The 17,845-nt window shown below is 40.3% G+C and overlaps 1 protein-coding gene across 1 annotated transcript in view; it reads left to right on the forward strand.

Moving 5' to 3' along the window:
- TBC1D4 (TBC1 domain family member 4) overlaps positions 1-8,671 on the forward strand; it is a gene marked incomplete at its 3' end in the record, with an annotated part of 111,382 nt that extends 102,711 nt beyond the window's left edge. Inside the window, exons 17-20 of the mRNA XM_082014256.1 lie at positions 1,573-1,732; positions 4,014-4,183; positions 6,667-6,843; positions 8,453-8,671. Coding sequence (XP_081870382.1) covers positions 1,573-1,732; positions 4,014-4,183; positions 6,667-6,843; positions 8,453-8,671 — 726 coding nt within the window. The remainder of the gene's footprint in view (positions 1-1,572; positions 1,733-4,013; positions 4,184-6,666; positions 6,844-8,452) is intronic.
- Positions 8,672-17,845: the final 9,174 nt, after the last annotated feature.

Raw genomic sequence — 17,845 nt, forward strand, 5'->3', positions numbered from 1 at the left:
AAGCTCTAAGGAAGAAAACTTTTAAGTTTGAGGTCTACTGCATGTAGACCTGTTTGTCCTTTAAATGAAATGACCTCTCTTTCCCCACAGTTTGCTCCTAGGCAGTTATCCTGTTCTGTAAAAAAGTACAAGTTTTGTCTGCTCAAGACAGACTAGACTATTGAAGATGACTTCTCACTGAAGATGACAGATCTCACTGAAGCCTAATGCTTTGTTTTGATTTTTAACAGGAGTAGAGCACTTGCAAATTCCTTTGCATTTACAGTTCTGAAACACAAGTAAGCTTCTATGCAGAATTGGCTTCTGTCCTGTAGATGAAAAATGTTGGATGTTTCTTTAGGATAATGAAAACTTATTTGAATTATATTTTTAATTGTTGTCTGGAAAAAGTAGTGATCTGCATCCTTAGTTCATAATGAACTCATCCAACTGGTTTACTGCTGCTATGATACTATTTGAATTTCACATGTAAATGCGTTTTGTATCGACACTGTCCAAACTGTGTTTAATTAAAGCAGTTAAAGCAAGGACTCAAACGCATGCACAAATTCAGCTAATTTGCCCGAATGAGAAGTGATCTGTCTACTTGTGGACACTGCTGACTGATAGATAGTTTCAAGTGCAGTCATTTTTGGTAGGGAGGAATCACAACCACTAAAAGTAGGAAAGTAACTGGATCCAGTAAGTCACTTTCTTATTGAGGAATGGATTCACATTAAGCATAAGGCACTGTTGACAGCAAAATTGGACCTGACAGCTAATAAATATGTATCTGCGTCTCATCTACTGCTTTATGAGAGAAGCATCGCTCTGTGCTGTGAGCGACTTACTGTGGAATATAAACTATCAAAAGTGAAAAGAAATTATTTGCCACAGAGTGATATTTTTAGCAATGAATAGCAACAAAGCACTTTGCTTTGCAACCTTTTACAGGTAGTATAGCAGCAGTTTTTGCACCAGTATCTTAAATTTCTCTAGACCACTGGCATGTGGGAGGTGTGCTGGGAAATATGTATGTGATACACCTCTATTGACCCACTGTATCTAATGTACTCTGTGGGTACAGAAGCTGTCTAAAGTAATGATTGTAGCATAGGAGTCTTAAATGCAGCAAAAATATGGCCAAGATTCAAAGGATGAAAGCTGAAATGTGTAAATTTAGCCAGAAATAGTTCAACGCTGTAATGTAGAGTTTTAGCATCTTGGAAGAGGTACTTCTTTCTGCTTTCATTGCTGCAAGACTGAAAGTTCTGGTTTGTTGATAAAGTTAGATCAATATAGTCTCTTTTTACCTTAAACCTGTGAATTGGAAATGATACTTCATTAATAATCAGATTCAAACTTTCTTTGTTACGGAGTACTGTGTTGGTTTTAATTCATTAGGGGTGGGTTGTTTATACGTGAGTAGATATCACTCGAGGCCCTAGGCAACAATTAAGCTTCATTTTACAGTGCCATCTGTACTGGAGTTAATTTCCTTCAAGTGAAATGTGAATGGTTTGGAAAACTGAATAAAGCTGAACTTTTCTTTCTCTGCTTCCTCCCTCCCCCCAACCCGCTCATGCACTGTAGATTCAGATGTATCAGCTGTCAAGGCTTCTTCATGATTATCACAGAGACTTGTATAATCATCTTGAAGAAAATGAAATCAGTCCCAGTCTTTATGCTGCACCATGGTTTCTTACACTGTTCGCATCTCAGTTTCCATTAGGATTTGTAGCCAGAGTATTTGGTAAGAAAGTTTATTCTATTGCAATAATGAACAGAACAATGTTGTCCATTGTGTTTTGAAACTCTCAGGGAGCAGTTTTCTACATGCTAGGGATATTTGGGGTGACTGTTGTGGGTGGCAAGTAGCAATACTCTCCATCATGGGATGTCCGCTCCTTTTCAAAGAGGAAAACCATAATGTATTCTTTGAAACATAGGACTTGAGCAATTAAGTATGTTATTAGCAAAGAGACTTCTGTAGCATGAACAGCAGGAAGTTCATTGTTGCAAATGTACTTTATGCATCAAGCATTCGGTTTATAGTCTATAGAAAAGTTCATCTTGTTGAACTTGCAAAATTGAAAAAAAGAGAATGCATTGGTTTTCGAGAAAGTGTTTCTGAGTAACTGATTCTAACGTGCTTTCTAATAAAAATTTAACTAGACTTGAACTTAAAGGCTGTTTCAGGTATTAATGCAAATATTGAACAGTTTTCTAGTGTTAGTATGCCTCTTACTCCATTTAGATAGTTTTTTTCATTATATGCTCCACTTCAGATAACATCTAGTACAGAAGCTTACATATTGATTGTGTCTTGTAGTGTTTACAGTATCAGCATGCCAAGGACTTGGTTTTGTATTCTTTTATTGTCCATAAGAACTGCCAGCTTAATCAAAGCTCTAGTAATGCAGCTTTAAAAAAGAAGTTATTTATTTATTAATGTAAAACTCACTGTGAGAGATGCACCAAGAAGCTAGGAGCATATGTCATGTACTTCCTTATAAATCAGACTATTTTTCCATTTGATTTTTCTGTTTTCATATGGCACCTTTTGTCATTTCTTAAGGAATTCAACCTGACTTCTGTCTCATGTTTTACTACTGTAGTGTGTTAGGTTTTTAATTTGTTTGGTGTGGTGGTTTGGGGTGGAAGAGGGTTTTGGTTGGTTTTGGTTTTCTTTTTTTTTGACCTAGTGATTTCTTCATTACAGATTTTTTTTTTTTTTTTTGCTTTTACAGCAAACTTTTTTTCTGACTGCTCTTTGGGTGAACAAATGATTGGTGTATTTGTTTTTCAGTGGTATTCATGTGATTGGTATATATCTTTCCTAGTGGGATTATTGAATTCTGGGACACTAAAGAATTTTGGTGCTTTTTTTTTTTATTTATATTTTAGGGCTAAAGTGTTCTTTTTTTTTTTTCTTCTTCAGTAGTCTTTGAATTTGGAAAATTATTTTTTTTTAAGGATGGGGAGGGTCAGTGTCCATTTCTCTGTAAATGATCTGAGCAAGGCGTATTCCCGTTTTAAAACTCAAAAGCCACTATGCTGTTGTTTTGCTTCCTAATGCTTTGGATTCCTGCATCTTCAGTGTCATATGGGCCATTGTCACATACCAGGGACAGTTAATGTGTACACATCGCAAATTATATATTTATGCTGCTTGAATGCGCATCATAGACTTGAGAAGCGAGACTTTTAAGTCTTGTGTACAAGTGAGATGGCTGCCTTACCAGTGTCCCGGGGCTACCCTGAGATAGGGATTAGGGCCAGGGATGACCTCTCAGTATCAGGATCAGAGGTTGAGTTTGTTCAGTTGCATAGCCCTGCTCTTGGTGATGTGACAGAGCCAACAGCACAGGAAGCTTATTTGAATTGCTCATGTGTTGCGTTCATCTCATTAACTGCAAGTTCACTGCCACTGCCGAGACAGCGTCTCTAGTTAGTGATCAAGTTTCCAGTTTCTGTGCAGTCTGTGTCTACTGACTTCTGCAGAGCCTGGAATTTCCCCTCACATCTATGTATACATCAAAGTAAGGATTTGGGGCTTAACTTATAGCCAATGTGATCACTACTATGGATTTTGAAAATAATATGATTGGTTATGGAATCTATGTGATCATTTTTTAGGGACTAGCTTCTGCCTGTAGAAAACAGTAAAACGTCAGTACGTTGTATTGTGATCTGCTTCCCAATTGCTTTTCAGTCACAGATGCCCCTAAAAACAGCAGTTAGCTAACAGTCTACAGTCTACAGTAGACAGTGATGAAATGCTTATTGCAGATAAACATTACAGACATAACAAGCATGCGATATTTTCTTTAACACTGTCTTACATCTGTTACATGACAGAAGATGTTTTTTATATGCTTTAACCTCATGTTGAAACAAGACAGATTGCACTTGTGAAATGAATAAATCTGCAGTATGATTGATTAAAAAGAAAAACATCCCAGCAAATATATATATTTATCCAATGACTTTAGCTCTCATTTTCAAGATATTTTAATGATTTTCTTTTTTAGACATCATTTTTCTTCAAGGAACGGAAGTCATATTTAAAGTAGCACTAAGCCTACTCAGCAGTCAAGAAACATCTATAATGGGATGTGAGAGTTTTGAGAACATTGTTGATTTTCTTAAAACCACTATTCCAGATATGACGCAGCCCCAAATGGAAAAAATTATTACCCAGGTAAAGTTGTTTTTCTCTTTACTTTTTTTCCCCCGGTTTAGTTTACTTTAAAAGAATCATGCCTAGGGTATATGTAAAAGTCTTCTCAGTATGTTCTTTTTGGTTTGAAACTCAAAGGAGTCATCTTCCCAGTAACTTGTATAGAAACAAGATAGAAGCTAATTTCAATGGGTTTTGAACTTCAATTTTAGCAAGACTTCAGTTACTACCTCAAGGTTTAGTACAAAGATTTCACATCACCATCAGGGGTGAAGGGTAAAAGTAGCCCATTTTCCAATTTAAACCCAGCTGTTGCGCCCTGCTAGTGGGTGAGCAGTTTGTGATGGGAAGCACAACTTCCCATGGTGGGAAGAGGCAGCATTACAGCACCTTCTTCTGCTGATCCTTCAAACTCTGGCTGCACAGGGCCGGGTACCTGCGTAGGAACTTTTCTGACACCTCCAACTTAAAATCCTTCAAGTTAGGAGGTTGGTGAGGCCCTGTTTTCATGATTTCTGTTAAAATCAAGGTCAAGCAAACTTTTGCTGTTCTATTGCAGGGGTGGCTTCTATCCTCCTAGGGATCATTTTTAGGGTGCCCTCCTGCAACTTCCCCATCTCACCTCAACCTTGCTCTTGAAGGGATCACATTTGGCAGATGCTTAGTGCCAGAGGTAGAAGCCCCCCAGGACTGATCCTTGCCTTTCTTGGGCAAGGGAAAGGAGGACTGCAGTAGTGTTATTTCATCAGTGTCTTTGCAACTTCTTGGCAAAGGGCAAGAATAGAAGAGAAACAAGGAATTACTGATGCTGATATAGGAAAAGCTTCTTGCCTGGGATCTTCATCTCTCTTCATCATTTTCCTCTGCATTGAAGCTGTAAATTGAAAATGAGCCTCAGTTTAGTACCTTAACTGTGAACCTGTGAACAGTCTTCCCCCTTCAGGTGGCAGTTCGGACATAACAGAAGAGCTCTAGAAAACAATCTCCATATGCAGAAATGCAGTTAACACTGATGCATTCCTATCGCTTGGTTAACGTTGAATATTTCAGATGCTGTCAGTTAAGAATTCATTTTTAGGCAACCTTTAAATCTTCTTTTCCTTGTTGCACCAATTGTGATTGCCATGCTAAACCTGTTTCAGGCACTTTAGTGTCTATCTTCACACCTCACCAATTCTGGCAGTGATAGAGATGGTAGTTCAATATTTTTGATACCACTAGAAATTAAATCTCTGTCCGGTGGTCTGCATAGGTTGCAGAGCGATCGTGCTGTGGCGAGCATGATAGAAGTGGCTTTGTGAAAAGCCAGGTCTGACTGAGTAAAGAATGGTTTATGTTGCCTGAGCGGAGGTGGATGTGGTTATATGCAGGTCAGCTCGGCGCTGAGAGGAAGGTAGCCTGCTCGTCTGTGATGTGGTCTCATGCTGTGCTGCCTTCTGGATCTGCATTCATGTGTAGACCACCTATATCGTATTGCTCCTGCCTAGGCTGGCTGCAGGTGGAGTTGTTTGGCTGGCTGAGTGCTGTAATTTCCAGGACCATCCTCTTAGTGCAGACAATGAAAGAAAAATGTAGACGTTGTGTAGAACTATAATACACAGATGAAGAATTGACTGGGTAGTTACATAGAAGAAAACAGCAGTTGCCCAGCTTGAACACCATATGTAATTTAAGGTATTACCTGAAGAACAGTGAACATAATGCAGAACTTGTTTTGTTGGGGGATCTGTGTGTGTCTTCTGTTGGGGTAATGTTGTGATCTCTAGAACAAGGAACAGAATTAATGTCACTGTAGACATCCTTCCCTTCCTAGCCTAAACTATTTGGTAACTTCCAGAAGCTGAGAGGCTATGACTAGATGTCAGATAAAGGTCATACGGTCCTATCATTGCTAGATGCTCACTTGCATAGTCTTCACAATGCTTTGTCACCAAAGCATCCCAATAAGAAAGCAGTGTATTTTCACGCAGAAACAAAGCACAGGGAAACTGTAACCATGGAGAGTGTTTTTATAAAATTCTGTAAATGGGCACTTGGAGTCAAGAGATCCAGTTTTGAGGGTGGAGATCTGACTACTCCTGGATTATTCTTCCCCGTTATGTGATCCTGCTATCATCACAAGCTGGTGAGACTTGAATTTAAAAATTTCTTCTTGAACTTCTTAATATCCCTGAGAAAGAGATGATGAGACTTGGTCATACTATAAAATTCTTGGATTAAATAAGACTTTTCTGCTGACACATCTCATAGTAAGAGATGGTATTCCGTAATTGTAAAAATGATGATCCAATTGATTCTAAAGTCTATGTTTTATTATGGCTACAATAAGAACTCTAGATGCTAAAATGCTTTTACTGCAGGCTTTCCCTTAAAATACTTTTTTGAGAGGAAAAGGAAAAAACATTAAGTGAATCAAGCAGAGTCATTGCCTCCTAATCAAACATTTATCTGGAGTAAGTGCTCTCTGTTGTAGTTAAAAATTGGGGGTTTTTTTCTCATGTCAGGTGTTTGAGATGGATATTTCAAAACAGCTCCATGCCTACGAAGTAGAGTACCATGTTCTTCAGGATGAACTGCAGGAAAGTGTGAATCCCTGTGATGAAGGTGAACCTCTGGAAAAGCTGGAGAGGGCAAACAGTCAACTGAAGAGACAAAACATGGATTTGTTGGAGAAGCTACAGGTAAATGACTTAAGACTACAAACTCATGGAGAGGTCATTTCTATGATTCGGCCAATAGAGGAGTAAGTGTCTTATTTAAATGTACATGAGAAGTCTCCTAACTGCAAGACCTTATGCAGTTGAGCCGTTCTCTCAATTACAGTGATTTACTTCTGTTACACATATTTTTAACTCCTTTGTCATTCCTTGTACTTTTCCTTCTTGATTTAGATTTCTTTTTCTCAAAATATCTCTACCATTATCTCCCATAAAATCTGTTGGCAAAATTTGTATATCTCACTGAAAAACAAGTTCTCTGTCCCTTCATCTCTTTGCTTCCCTATTGGAAACTTCTAAGAAATAATCCACAGTATATTAGGCTTGCTTTCTACAGACCTCTGTAGGCAGTATCATCCTGTTTCCTTCTGCTGAAGCTCATAGTCCTACTTTTGAAAGGTTGTGTCTCCTAGAAGACTTGAATACAGCTGAGTGCCCACCAGACTTTGCCCGATGAAGTTGTGCTTTAAAAACAGCCTTCTCTTCCTCCACTATTTACCCATTCTGTAGCCTAGTGAAGACTTGTTTCAGGTTTCAGTATATATTGTCTTGCAATTTTCTGAAAGACAAGCTCTTTTTTGCATCACCAGGCCATTTCTTGTTATATTTGTTAATTTGAACAAGCATTGGGAAGAGCTCAGAGAGCACCTTCAGCTTCTGGAACCTGAAAACAGAAGCAGGGAAAAAAGGAAAGATCAAGTCCTCATTTTTGCTTATGGGCTAAGGGTTCTGTGCTGTGTTCTTTTGCTATTGAAAACAGGGATCACTTGTTTTTTTACTGCTATTATTTTTGCTTTATTATTATTTATTTATTTTCTGGTACCCAGGCTTTTACCTTTGTTCTGAAAATGCACCAAGGGCGTAGAATAATTATGAGTGACTGATTGAAAATCTCTATTGAAGTTCTTCTGTTCTTCCAGAGTGCTGTACTATAATGCATCTTCCTCAGTTCCTTAGGTTCTTCATCTTTTTGTTTCTATAGCTTCTTCATTCCTCTGCTTTTGCCCTTTCCTAGGAACAGTCAGAAGTCCCCCACTTCCCACAGAGAGACATTTGCTACTGCTGAGCTCCAGGGTTTCTGATTACTAGTCACTGGGGTTTTTTCCCCAGAGGAAGCTGTAGGTTTTTTGTTGGAAAATAGGGAAAACTGACTGGTTCTGGACTTAACGTTGAGGTTCTCTTTCCCTCTAACCTCTCCATCCTGCTAATTTACTTTATTACATAGAGTTCCTGTCAGACAAGTCATATGTTCCAGTGCTGCTCCAGCTGCTGATGTCTTTTTCCTCCCTGCAGCTCCAGTTCCATGTTACTCTCAGCTGTCCCTTACTTGCTGCAACTTGCATGTCTCTTTCCCTCTGTAAAGCTTTCTGAAATCTTCCAGATTCACCAGGCCACTCTAAGGAGATTCTGTGTATGATACACAGTAGGCATTCCTTGTTTCATCTGCCTACACAGATGTCTTAGAAACGGCTATGTAATTAAGTCTTCCTTAACCTAATAACTTAACTTTTCCTGATATAAAAAAAATGATTCAGAACGTCTCAATTCATTGAGATAATGTTATTGTTTACAGGTTGCTCATGCTAAAATTCAGAGTCTGGAATCCAGCCTGGAGACTGTTTTGACTCGAGAGAATAAAATGAAGACTGTAATTCAGTCCCTGGAACAGGAGAAGATAACATATCAAAAGACTCTTGAGCAGATAACGAAGTATTTGCCAGCAGAAGTGTTGTCTGACTGTGAACTACTCCTGAAAGAAGTAAACTACAATCCAAATAATAAAATAAAATAAGGAGAAAGCCATAAACCAGGGTTTTCTGGGCAGCATTTCTTCAAAAAAAGGGAAAGAAAAGATGAGTATGCTGCTTTCAAAGGACTTAGCAATAGGCAACGGTATTATCCAAAAACTAGTGCTGGGACACTCATAGCTACAGATGGGCCTTCAAATGTCAGTATGCAAATTCAGGCTATCAATTTTTTTATGATTGTGTAAATAAATCACAAGGGAGAAATAAAGGATTCTCACATGTAATTATGATGAGTAGATATATATTTAGATTTAACCTAAAGGAAAAGAGAAATTTCAGTAGTCAAAGCCAAGATAATGGCGATCTACAGATTCACTCTGGATGTGCTTGTCTTGTAGTGAAATGAGGATAGCATGTCTTTATATATATGTATGTTGAATAATACTTGAAGAAAAAAAAAAAGAATGTAATTTTCCCTCCAAAGAGCAGCGTGTTTCACATCTGTGGAAGATCTGTGTGAATTCATGCGTGCCTCTCTCTTAATTCTACTGACATTGTGTGCACAGACCAATAAGCAGAATAAGTATCATGACTTGGTTTGTACAGAAAGAGCTCTAGTGCCATCCGCTGCCTGGGCTGTCCTGGTCAGCAGTGTGATTCCACATGCATGTTGGATCTGGAAGCAAAAAGCATCACGTCGTAGCTTCACTTCCGTAGCTCAGAACTAAGAAACAGGTATCTATACACACTCGCAGAACTTGTAAAGACAAGAGCTAACCGTGACTGCTACTTTCTTCCCGGCCTGTTTGCTTCCACTTGTCCTGCAGTTGGTCATGATGACAGGAGGAAGGAAGCAAGGCTGTAGGGTGATATTTATTCTGATGTTAATTTTCTGCAAGAGACTTGTTGTCATAAGAGTTAGGTGTGTAATAGGTTCTCATTTAACCAAAGAAATACTATAAGAAGCCTTGTTTTATCGTACTGGGAGCCAGAAAGCTGTTCTTAAATTTTATTTGAAGGGAAAATTGAGGCAGGTTGCAGGAAGTTGAGCATAAGTGCACGAGAGAGGACCAAGCAAGTTTCAAATACTATGTACCTTTCAGTTTTCACATACACAGTGAATATACATTTCAAAGGGGATTCTGAAGTACAGGTGCAGTTTTAATAATGCTTTCCAGGTTATTCCTGTTTTAATACTGCTTTGTGGTATTTTTAAAACAGAAGTCATGAATTTGTGTGTTCTGGGGAGAAGATAGGTAAACTCTGATCATTTCAAGGGAGAAAATATTTGTAATGATATAAAAAGATGCATATAGATTTGAAAATGTTTTTGAGTGGAATTTTTGAGAAGACTTAGACAACTGTGTAATAGACACATATTTTGGAGTGCATGTCTGAACCATTGATTTGAGTGTTACAGTGGCTCATGTTATCTCTTACCATTTATACTGTATTTCAGGAAACACTTTTTAGTGAGAAAAGCAGTTAAGCAAAGTGCCAAATCCAGAAGTGTCTTTATGCATAAGATTGTCCAATTTAGAAAGCAAGGGCTGAATATCACTGCTTTCTAAGTATTATGCTTTACATTAATGTAAGAGTGAGGAACAACAATGCTGACTTGCTGCACGCTGCTGTGGAACTTAGGGGCATGGAGGTCTCCTTTTTTTTAATTGTTGTTTTTTTACTTCCGTGGTGTTTTATTTGATTTAAAATACTGATTTACTTAACAGTCTTTCTTTTTACAGTTGGGGTGCAAGGTCTTAACATTGTGTATAAAATTATGTGGAATCTGTCTAGATTTCAAGAATATTGTATTGTATTGTACTAGGTGGGAAAATGCCAAGTGAAAAGACAGTTATTTGCAGTTTTGTTCAGAGTAAGTTTTAGCTGATGTGTACATAAAAAACCAATCCCAGGAACTGCAGTAGTATGTATTACAAAGAATCAAGGTTATTCAGATCCTTTTTTTTTTTTTTTTTAAGATGCACTGAATGTGCTTTATCCACTGTTTCACTTATAAAATTTTTCATGTAATGCCTGGAGAAATTCCAATAAATGTCATTGCTGCATTTCCCATGGTCTCTGGCTAGTTTTATTTTTCTACACTTCAAGTGCCAATCTCCATCTCAGTAGTACTGCTTATATGAAAGATGAAAAGGATCTGTTTAGTTTCTGGTTATGGGGAAAAAAACCCACAGGATCTGTGAAAGGACCTGGGGAGAATAGAAATTCTTATCGGGGAAAAGAGTCTTGAATTGTTCTTAATAGAAGATGAAATGGTTAAAAGGTATTTTTCTTCTGTAGCAGTTCATTTAGTATGCATGTTGAGAATAGTGATTTGATGAACTTTATGCTGTACATCTAGCTTGGGAGGAGGACATCATATCGACAAGTAGGAGTAAACTACAGAAGTAAAACCACAGTAAGGCAAGCGCCTCATGACATTAGGACATTAGTGATACCGTTTGTATTCTGGACACAAGTGTGGCTTGTAATGGGGTTACCTCTAGGGTGTCTAGCTTGAATTTTGCACTCAAGCAGGTATGCTCCAGACCAGATGAATAACCAGCAAGATTATCTAGAAGACTGTGGACGGCATGTGTGTTTGTGTCCATCTGTTTGTTTCTCCCTATGTATCATATAGATGCCTTCACAGCTGTTCTTTTCTGGTTGCAGTTGTGCCACTGTGAAGAGGGAAGCCTAAGGTGCAGTGAGGCAGAGACAGAGCTGCAAGGATATTTGGTTGGGAGAAGGGATAGTTCCTGGGTTTGGACAAATTGCTCATTTATTCCTGTATTTTGTTTTTCTGTTTGGAAAAAGAGTTTTCAGAATAAAGCTATCGTTCTGTTTGAGCTAAGCACAACAGCGCGCTCAGTTTTTGCAGTCAACTTGCAGAGAACTAACTCGGGAAGAAAAAGTATCTGCTGTTTTCAGGAACAACTAAGACTGGTTTCCGCTGGCAGAGGGCTTTTTTAAAAATCTGGGAAGAGATCCATCCTTTTAGCTAGAAAACTGGCTTGTAAATGAAGAGTACTACTTGCCAGGAATACAGTTGAAATAGGTCAGTCTGGTAAGAAGGGCTAACATAGGGATCTCTGGTATTCACATCTGTTATAGCTGGAAAACTTGGCCAGAAAGTTGTTGGGGTTTTTTTGGTTGTTTTTTTCCTCTCCTAAAGAAGAGAGTATGTATTTCACTCCTAAAAAGAGGAATATTTATTTAAGGTCCCTTTGAGTTGCCTTTTTTCCGCTTTTCTCTTAAAAAGTATTAGATACTACTGAAAAATCAGTCTCGTGATAAAAGGCATGTTCCAGTTGAAGACCTGACATGAAATCTTAAGTGGTTTGATTATGCCCTCATCAATGTGACACTTCCTTGATTAATAATCACTACAAGAAAACTGAACAGTTTGTAACATAGGAAAGAATTTCAGCAGATTGGTCCAAGAATTTGGTATTACTAGCATGATCCAGAGGGTCTACATCCGGACACTTAATCTAAGCCTAAAACCACGTAGGTATTAGTGTGAGTAGCTTTTTGTGTGTTGAGGTGAATAAGCCCAGGCACTGTTAATAGTAATTATCCACTCAGTCTTTGTAGTCATAGATGGGTGTTGACAGGCATGTGCAGGCCGTAGCATTTCAAGCTTTGTGCCAGGCTACACCATCTGTTTGAAGAATTGTAATTGATTCTGTATTTCTGTAGTTCAGCTTTTACTGTCAGTGTTAGCTATTGAATGCATTTAACGTATGCTTTGCCTTCCTTGGTCTTTCTAGTGACTGGAAAGAACAAAATTTAACTTTCTTTTCCAAAAAGGCATATTGAATGCTTAGCTGTATCCCTCCTCCAGACATCTGGTGTGCAAGGGATAGCGTTTATATGCTTAAAGTTTAATATGTTAGCTCACTCTGCCTAAAAGCATATTAAACTCAGCAGCGACAGTAAAAAGCCAGGGAGTAAAGCAGAGGTGGCTGTGTGTCTTGAGCAGCTAATGGGTTGTGCGCTGACAGACTTGCAATGAAGTGGAGTCTGGATGGATTGGTGCTTGGTGTGTTGTTTGGTTTTATTTTAATGCTGAACTTAATTCTGGACCAAAGGAAGGAGCTGGCTGTGCTCCTTTACCAAAATGTTGTGTTCGGGTTTCATTTGAGTTGAGGACGTTTTCCACTCCTTTACTGTTCTCTTCAGAACACTTGCACAGCAACCACTTTTTAACAAGGGAATTGTTCATAGTCCTAACATCAGAAGAACTTATCTTGGAGCTTATCCAAACTCTTCCTGTACTGCAAATTACAACTTATTCAAGTCTTCACTCTGATAAAAGAAAGTTAGAAGGTTTTAATATAGTGGTTTCATTTTTGGTTGGAGTGCATGCTGAGAGATGACATAAATGTCCTGCTGGAATGTACATGGGGAGAAGTATTGAGTGAGCTTGGGCTTGTAAAAACGCTGGACTGAGAGATGTCACTTAGTGTGGGAAATGTACACTTAGTGTACAGTTTCACTGGCTGTGTGTACTCTATGCTGTTATCTGTCCAAATGATTACTTCAGTCACCTGCGTGCACCCAAAGTATTCTATGATTCTATGAATATCTCAAGTTGGAAAGGACCCATAAGGATGATTGAATCCAACTCCCTACTCCTCGCAGGACTTCCGAAAACTAAACCATATGACAAAGCGTAATCCAGACACTCCTTGAACTCTGACAGACTTGATGCTGTGACCACTTCCTTGGGTGGCCTATTCCAGTGATTGACCATCCTCTCTGTGAAGAACCTTCTCCTAATCTCCAATCTGAATTTACCCTGGCGCAGCTTCCTTCCATTTCATTCTGTCCTATCCCTGGTCGCCAGGGAGAGGAGATAATCACCTCCCCCGCTGCCTCCCTTGAGGAAGTTGTAGACTGCAGTGAGGTCACCCCTCAGCCTTCTCTTCTCCAAGCTGAACAAGCCAGGTGACCTCAGCTGCTCCTCCAGTCTTGCCCTCAAGGCCTTTCACCATCTTGGTTGTCTCCCTCTGGACACACTCTTGCAGTTTGATGTCCTTCTTACATTGAGGTGCCTAAAACTGCACGTAGTACTCGAGGTGGGGCCACACCAGTGCAGTGTAGAGTGGGATAATCTCCTCCCTTGACCAGCTAGCTATGCTGTGCTTGATGCACCCCAGGACATGGTTGGCCCTTTGGACTGCCAAGGCACACGGTTAACTGATATTCAACCTGCCATCAACCCAAACCCCCAGATCTCTTTCTGTGGGGCTGCTCTCCAGCCTCTCTTCCCCCAATTTGTATGTATAACCAGGATTATCCCATCCCAGGTGCAGGATCTGGCACTTGCTTTTGTTAAATTTCATATGATTGGTGATTGCCCAGCTCTCTAGTCTATCTAGGTCTCTCTGTAAGGCCTCTCTACCCTCAAGGGAGTCCACAGCTCTTCTTAGTTGATTATCATCAGGAGTCCTGGGGAATACAGATACTCAGGGGTACAGGGTGAAGTGAAGAGTAGACCCAGGCTAGCTGGAGCCTGAAAGCAGCCATAATAACACCATGCAAAGCCTGGCTTGCTAAACATCCAGGAATGCAGATGAGTCTGTGCATGGCTCTGGGACGGCTGGACATCACCTCTGTGCTGTGCCTCGGGGCTCCTTGCTTCAGACAAGGTCAAGTCTGGTCCTGTGGACTGAGCACCCATTTGTCCCGTGCTCCTGAAATACGTCTTCGAGTTTAGTTTTACGTGCTGGGACAGCACGACGATGTAAACCAAATCAGAGTAAGTAGGCATGAGTGGGAGATCTCTTTCCAAGTGTGTGCCTGATGCTAACTGAAACTCTACTGTAGGCCCCCAAAGCCAGTCAGCATCCCACCAGCACTTCTCCGGGAGGATTCAAGACGAGTTTTGTATGAGGCCGCGGGGCTGTCTGCGCTATCCTCTCCAACACTCAGTAAAGGGTGATTTTTTTTCCCCCCAGTACTACGAAAAACATTTGCCTTATTTTTTTTACTGATCAATCTGCTAAAGTCGATGCTTCAGAAGGGATTGTCATTATGAAATTTGTACCCGAATATTGTCCACGAGGTGTCACTGTTGCTTTTGTACGTGCAGCTCATGTGTGACGGTGTCGGGGTTGCACGGCTCCTGTGCCACGCACAGTGTGCGAGCAGCACACTATGGCTCTTATTTGAGAGGGAAGAATTAACTTTTTCTCCTGCCCGATGAAGCACGATGCTCTATTTGCACGCTCTTCATAATAAAATGTGATGTTCCTGGTCAAAGAATTTATTGTAACCAGAGGACTTACTAAGTGATAGATATGGCCTTCTCAGAAACGGATGCCTCGGTTGCAGTGTTTAGTCTCTGCTCTTGCGTGAGAGAACTCCGGAAACACTTTTACGCACTACAACAGGGATATTGTCCCCAGCAATCTGATCCTGGGTGTCTCCTTTCGTACCGTTCTGGTCGTAGCAGGATTCAATTTTATGTCTCTTGAAACCAGCACTGAGCTGATCTGGCCTAACTCTAATCTGATTCTGCACTTATTCATTTTTATTTGTTTATATAAGGCTTCCTTGCAATAAGCTTCCCTATGTCCATTAAGTTTCAAAGAACCAGTCCTTCTTTTTCATGTAATTAATCTTACTGAGTTTTCAGTGGTCAGAACAAAAATGAATGATTTGCTCCTATTTTTACCAGAGCTACAGAGAAAACATGGTTTGCCGCTTCCATTTTCCAGTTAACACTGTTTCCCTCCAACAGCATTGCTTTCAGATGTCACGCTTACTCTGAAGTGCAGAGGACGCAGTCAAGATAACACGCTGTTCCAACCACCAAGACACAGCTGTTCTCAAATACATCTGGACAACATGCACGAGGCATGTTTGCCTCCTGACCAGAGCCCAATGTTCAAACCACACTCAGGTAATTATGGCATCAGCATTTCCCCGGGGACTTCTGGGCATAAAAAAGGGGACCATATCTCTTCTACAATGCGTTTGCATTTCTAAAAGCACCAAATTACAGATGAGCCTAATGGGTTGAAGGTGCTTAAAGCAGGGCCAGTGCGCTTCATGTGCAATATACCATCATTTGAAAAGCTATCACGTTGTGGAAACATCATTCAAGTGCTAATTTAAATAATACTAACATCTAAAATGAAGGCATGCTCTGACATTTGTAGGTTTAATGTCTATTTCTGCACTCTACCAAAATAGATGGGCTGTGGGTGGATCTATGATTATTGCTGTGCATTAGCAAGACAAAAATTGTGTAGGCAGCTGGTATTATGCCTGGGTAAATATAGATGAGGGAGAATCTACACAGTAATTTTTTGATGTCACATATTTATTTAAGGAACAATTAGAAACAACGCTAACTTCAGCAGCACTTAAGGCTTTGGAGAGGGAGAGAGGATCTTAAAAATTTGGCCATCAAGAACAACTCCATCTTGCATAGCCTACGGTCCCAGTAGCGGGAACGGGGTTGCGCAGCCCAGGGAGCAGTGATTCCCTGCCATCCTTTGCCCACTGAGCAATTGTGGTGGCTGGAGCCAAGCCGTCATCCAGAATTTGTGATGTTTGTATCCTCTGCCCATGTGGTAATCCGGAAAACTTCAGAGGGCTTTGATGGACTGAAATGGGTATTTTTTCCCTGACTCCTGGTATTGCATATTGTGGAAGGAGCAAAGGTAACAATCTTTTTGGAAGAACATCAATTTGTCACTTTCTGGCTGAAGCAAGCAAAAGCTACATGGTACTTCCTACTCCAAATGGACCAGTGGAGGGAAGTGAGGTATGCCAAACCACTGAATTGCTCACAGTGGCATAACTGCTTTTAGTAACATATGCTTGTGCGTAGCTATAATAGTATGTCAACAGGAGGGTAACTTCTAACAGTTTTCTAATGGACACCAATAGGTAAAGTTCCCCACAAAGCTTTTGGTTCCTCTTTTCTGTGAAAGGATGAACTTGACACAGTCCTGCAGTAAAATTCTGCTTTGTAGGAAAGGGTTGGGTGATTTGCTTTTGTCAGTGGATGGGGGGAAATGTAAGAGTGCAGTGGAGAATAGCCCAGCTCTGACACTTGGTACCTGCTCTTCTACAGCCTGACCTGAGCTTCAGGTCCCCATTGACTTTCTTCTCAGAACAAAATGCCCAGACTGTATTAAACTGTGTGTGTCTGTCTTTTTTTTTCTTCATATTTTTCCAAATTTTTATCCTCTGCAGGAGGGTGGGATGCTGCTGCGTATCTTGTTTTTCTGTCAGGACAGCTGGTCCCCACTTGTTTAGTCTTTCCCCTCCTGCTCATATTCTTCACAAAAGGTGAGATCACTGACTGTTTCCTTGGTTTGTGGGCGATGTTCTCCCCAACCCCAGCCTGCTGCAGAAATGTAGCATCAAAGCTCTGTGGTTTTCTAAGAAATGCATTTCTATCAGCCCGATGGGCAGTAGCATTGCTGCCCTTCTCTTGTGAAAAGGCAGAGAGCCTTGTCTGGCCATTCCTTGGGGTTAGTTCGCATGCGCCTGCAGAGGTTATGCACAAGCAATGCAGGAGGATGCTTCAGATGCAGCCAGCACAGGTGGCTTCTTCTTAGAGGTCCACTAAGATGGATGACTGTAACACCTCTAGTATATGAAAGTGTTGGGTTTTTTTTTTTTTTTTAACTGTCTCTTGGTGGAAGTAAGCCTGGTGCAGTTAAACGGCCCTGGAGGAACCTTTGGTTTAGCTCAGTTGGGGCGGGCTGGGGATGTGTAAAGTAGTTGTGTGAGGGCAGGCAAGAAGAAATGGAATTATGGCAGGAAATCATAAAGTAGATGTGACAAACACTTTTGCTCTTACAGCAGCTTATTTATACCGAAGCACATGATAACATGCCCATTTTTGAGGATTTCTGGCTTCTTGACATTTGTCCTACTTACTCCTTACAAAAAGTGTGTATTTTTCCTAGCACTACGTGAAATGATCTTAGCATCCTAGAAAGCCAAAGCACTAAAAATGATGCAAAGTTGATAAGTGGAGAACCCTGCATTTTGGGAATTATATTTATTCATGATATAACAGGGCCTAGAGAGGTGCTACGATATGAATCTGGTAAGACAGCAAAAGATGTACAAGTGTCCCAAGAAATTTACCGTTAAATCAAAGAGGTGGGAAGAAGGATGAGAGTGAGTTGGTAAGAAGAGCAGCCTGGGCCCAGGGCAGTTATGATCGGTTTAGGCAGATG

This window comes from Phaethon aethereus (assembly GCF_964289735.1).
Source record: "Phaethon aethereus genome assembly, chromosome: 1".
NCBI classification, from domain to species: domain Eukaryota; kingdom Metazoa; phylum Chordata; class Aves; order Phaethontiformes; family Phaethontidae; genus Phaethon; species Phaethon aethereus.